This window comes from Choristoneura fumiferana, chromosome 24 (genome assembly GCF_025370935.1).
Source record: "Choristoneura fumiferana chromosome 24, NRCan_CFum_1, whole genome shotgun sequence".
NCBI classification, from domain to species: Eukaryota; Metazoa; Arthropoda; class Insecta; order Lepidoptera; family Tortricidae; genus Choristoneura; species Choristoneura fumiferana.
In genome coordinates, this window is record NC_133495.1 from 3,203,665 (window position 1) to 3,208,794 (window position 5,130).

The following is a 5,130-nucleotide window of genomic DNA, read 5'->3' on the forward strand; positions in this document are numbered from 1 at the left end:
ATTGATTTTAACTTAAGACTGTTTTATTCTCTTTGCATAAGTATGTGGTTTAGCAAGCAAATCCGTAAAGTAAAAGAATCCTGTCTATTAATGCTATACGTATGGATGGATATATCAAATGGTACTGTTACGTGCGGCGCTTAAAACGGTCTGCATAATGAGACGAGACTCTCGGTATATTATTACTCTTTGATGTTCGGAGTTCGGGTCGGGCGCGCAATTTTGCCCACTAATTATTGTTACTGCAAATAACAAAATATATATATAATTTCGTAAGACCATGGCTTCGTACAATAAAACTCTTCAACTTCTAGCATCAAAAATGGGTCTAAGGGAGGAAGATAAAGTGTTAAGGTATATTTTCGATGTTTCCGAATCGCAAGCAATTTTTTACGTTTCATTCAAAATTGAGTGCTATGTTCGTATTCAGCAAGTTTTTTGGGCAGAAATGCTACTAACAAACAATTCTGCAAGGAAAAACATTTTTTTATTTATGCGTAGTTCTAAAACTGTTAATGTTTTTTTTTTAAATATTATTATTTCATATTTCCAGTAAGGCTGCCGAGTTTGAACGACTACTGCAGACTAAAACTGTTGCCGGGAGCAACTTGAGCGACACGAGCAAGGTGGTGATCTGTCTGGACTTAGCTGCAGGCATTTATGGAGTCGAATTAGATGTGGTAAGACTCAAACAAAGCTCTTTTTTAACCAACTTCAATAAAAGGAGGAGGTTATCAATTTGTTTTTTTTATATCCAGTACAGTAATATATAGGAAGGTCAGCCCCAAATTTTTACTTACTATTTGCTATTAACAAACTATTGAATAGATTTCTTTTATTTATTTTTCTCTCTTGATGTTGCTCATGCTTTAGGGCGCTACATACACTAAATTCCGATTTGGATTCAGTAAATACATCACGCACATACATTTATTTCAATTCTGAACGCACAGGCCACCATGCAGAATTCTGAAACAGAGAAAAGTTTGAACAGAAAACTACTGTCCGTATATGGCAGGTCCATAGATTTGTATAGAATTACTGCATTTGAAATTCCTAATAATCCATTATTTGTGTGCTAGGATCTGCTCCTGAGTGTCCGTGCTGCAGTTTTGATTTCTTTTACAGTTATCTGTCTGGCTAATAAAAAGTAACTGCCAATGTTTAACTTATTTTACTAAAATAGCATAAAGCAGCATGGATGCCTCACGCGTCTAGTGTAACAGTCGTGCATAACTACTCATAATTTGCCAGTTTTTGCCATAGTTTTGGTCACCTTTTAACATAGGTAGGGTAGTAAAGAAGTTGAAAAAAAACTGTTAACCAATAACTTAATATCCCATGTATTTTTCAGAAAACAGCAGTGAAATACTCGGGTCTAAAGCCAGTAGCATATACAAGTAACCGCAAGACTGTGGAAAACCTTCTAGAGCTGAACACCAGCAAGCTATCGGTGCCATTGCTGTGTGTCTCCTTGCAGTGCACGGGGGTTCAGGAGACTGCTGAGAAGATACTTGAGGAGTACCAGAGACATGCAAAAGTGGTATAAAATTCTTGCCAAATATCTATCAAGTATCAGTTTATATCAGTCGAAGAACTGATAACCGCTGGGGCAAACGAGTTCTTGAGTGGAGACTGCAAATCGGCAAGCGTGGCGTAGGACGCCCTCAGACTAGGTGGAGCGATGATCTTTGCAGGTTAGCTGGCAAGAACTGGATGAGACTGGCCGAGGATTGTGCTCAGTGGCGTGCAACTGGAGAGGCCTATGTCCAGCAGTGGACTAAGATAGGCCGATGATGATGATGATGATGATGATGATGATGATGATCTATCAAATATATGTAAAGTTCTTGGGGGTTTGGGTTCTATGCACAATGGCCAGGTCAATTCTTGGCTCTTAGAGGTGGCATCTGACAAAGCAATTTTTGCATTCACCACTTCTTTGATCTGTCCCTTGTGTAATCACTGAGTGAGCACCCGTGAGACTGACATGATCACCTGAAGTAATAGGGAATATGCATGAAACAAAAATTTTCTCTTAAATGACTTAATGTTATAAAACAAAAAAAAACATTGGGACAAAATCATAGCAATATCTGTTGAAAATTATGGAAGACAACAAATGAAGTTTACATTAGATCTCTTTCTAGAAAAATGTAATTTAGTAGGATGGACTTTCTTTTTTTCTTGTGGAACATGATGTTGAGTAACTTTTCTAATTTTCAGGAGGTGGATCTAAGTCTCCCACAATATGTATGCATGGCTGTATTTCAAGCTTGTAGGTAAGTAAATTATAATACATGTGTTTATGTATTAGGTATAATGATATCTCACATGGTACAGAAATGTAGTTTGAATGACAATGCAAGTACAGTCAACAAATAATACAGTCAGCAAAAACCTTGTATTAAACATAACATTCTTAACAAAAAAACTTATTTACTTTGATACTCCCACGAGGTTGAGATTTACGCGCATCTCAAAGCCTGAAATTAATTAAAAGAAATAAAGACCGCAATATAATTTTTGAAAATTCCTGTGGAAATTTTTTAAACTCCCAGAAATTTAACTGCTAGACTTAATAGTTCACGAAATGTGAGCAAAGCCATGGTTAAAGCTTATTTAAACCATATTGAACGATTGTTGACTGTGGTGAGTTATATTAAAAGTTTTCACTTCTGGAAGTCAAGAAATAACTGTCAAACATCAACAAACAATTAAGGTCATAAAAGCATGTATGTTACCAAGACGTCAAAAAATACTATACATCTTTATGCCACTAACCATAAGGTCAGTGTATACTATACATATATTTGACGCTATGGATATACATACTTGAATGAACATGGCAATTTTTTAATATTTTCAGAATTAACAAAGTGAAAGTGTCGAAAGTCAAAATAAACGAGAAATGTCGCCTGAAGCCTGCACAATGGGCCAAGCTTGAGGCTGACTGGGCTAGCTTTGTGAACGAGAAATTCAACATCGCCAAGAAAAAAAGGGGGAGGCCTGCCAAGAACGCTGTGAACAGTGGTAAGACAGTTTTAATTCATTCGCTAAGTCGGACGCCCTGCGCGCATACTTTGTTGCGTAACAAACTCGTGATATAACGATTTTTGTTACTAGTTTCGATCACTTTTCAATATAGGGTACTTATACAAAATTACCACCTGTCCCACAACCAACTTTTTTTGGGGTAATTTTGTTTAATGCTGAAACTAGAATAATGAATTGGCCAACAACAAAGTCACGAAAAAAAAGGGCTGGATTTTTTGACATTTCATTTAAGTACATACATACCTTTTTATGTATTCTGACACCATATAACTTATTGTTATATTGCACATTAGGCATTACGACGGTAAGGTGCCGCAAAAGATGCTAAAAAAATACATTGATGTTTCCAGATGATAATCAAGAGATGGAAGCAGATTCTAAAGAGGAAGGCCCCACGGAAATTGAGATAGAACCATATGAGACTTGGAAACAGCGCATGCTAGAAAGCGCCTATGAAGAACTCAAACAATTAAAGATGAAAGAAAATGAGACTAGGCTGAAATCGCCTAGAAAAGCGACAGTTAAAGAAACAAATAAAATCTTATCGAAAGAAGTTACTATGGGTACCCCGCAGAAAAAAGTTACTAGGGGTACCCCACAAAAAGAGGTTTCTAGGGGTACCCCACAAAAAGTTACTAGTGGAACCCCATCGAAAGAAATTACTAGGGGTAGCCCACAAAAAGAGGTTTCTAGAGGTACCCCACACAAAGAAGTTACTAGATATACGCCACCGGAAGATATGTTTGGAAATATCCTAAATAACATGTCTCCTCGGAGATCCCCTAGGAAAAGTCCCCAAAAGTTTTCTCCATACAAAACCCCTAATAAGAACAATGGAGTCAGATTGCTGTTTCCTACTAATTTATGACCAAAGATATTGCAGTAAGACTGATATTTCTCAATTTTTCATAAAGTTAAATTATAATTTGTGAGGCCTTTAATTATAGGAAAATGTGTGAGAGTTGATTTTAGTAAAAGGGTATTGTGTAAGTATGTGCCTTAAACGCAACAAACTACGAGTTAAATTCGACCAATAATTTTAATTCACTGGAATTTTATATTGAATGTTTTTAATGTTTCTAAGACTAAGATATTCGATAAGCCATTATGGGTTTGAAATTGACTTTTTTTTAAATTTAAGACTCGTTTTTAATGTAATGTGTAATTTTAAATTATTATCTTAATTATATAATTGAAAACCGGAACTTTTATTATTATTTATAGCCTGCGGAGACTCGTGTCAAATTTTTAATAATAGTAGATTGTACAACAACAGCAAAAAACTAGCCATTTTACCTGAGGCGTTCATATAGCCGTGTGGGTGTACCGGCTCGGGTGGATAGACACGTCGAGGGGAAAATGGGTTTAATGCTCGAGTTTTACACTCTGCTTTTCACTTCGATGGCGAGGAAATGAAATAGCAACAGTGGAAACAATGATTCACTTTCTATGTACCTTTTATTTTTTAGGCTTTATTATAATAGTTCCATTATTTTAATTTTACTGATGTATTATGATTGATTTTTAGTTTTATATAAATTAAAAAATATTTGAAAAATATATAGAAACTTTTTTGTTTGTGGCTGTTGACACCTGATTACCTTGGTCTTGAGTTGGTATTAGATGAAGATTTTTTTTTATGCACTAGAGCATAAAAAGTCATTTTATGTCGCCTAGATACAGCATAAACACGAACTTTACGAGCATGAGAAGTGAAAAAGAATTTTCAACCAAATTGGGAACCAAATAAAAGTTGACTTTTGTTTTGGCGTTATGTTCAAAATTTGTACGTACGATGGGTCTTTTAGTGTCAACCAGAGATGTTCGTGGAGGCGTTGCGTGAGGATTGTTTCTCATGAACCAATAGAAACATTTTATTAACCTATCCTCGCTTCGCTCAACTGTTTGCACTAGAGCTGTGCTGTGCGAGCAAGTACATTCCTCGCGACACATCCTCGCGCGTCTCTGGTAGAAACTCAGCCTAATAATTTCAATGGTGTGAACTTTATCTTAAAGACATTTAGACTGATTTAAACAATAGTTCAATGTCGTCATCTACTTGGTCATGCGCCT

At 36.0% G+C, this 5,130-nt stretch overlaps 1 protein-coding gene across 1 annotated transcript; it reads left to right on the forward strand.

The window, feature by feature from the left end:
* Nucleotides 1-201: 201 nt before the first annotated feature.
* On the forward strand, nt 202-4,259 carry Orc6 (Origin recognition complex subunit 6). The gene is made up of 6 exons (XM_074106214.1): nt 202-354; nt 554-680; nt 1,355-1,543; nt 2,227-2,282; nt 2,870-3,033; nt 3,408-4,259. Exons 1-6 carry the CDS (start codon nt 281-283, stop codon nt 3,923-3,925), a joined length of 1,128 nt encoding a protein of 375 aa, XP_073962315.1. The 5' UTR covers nt 202-280; the 3' UTR covers nt 3,926-4,259.
* The last annotated feature ends 871 nt before the right edge of the window (nt 4,260-5,130 follow it).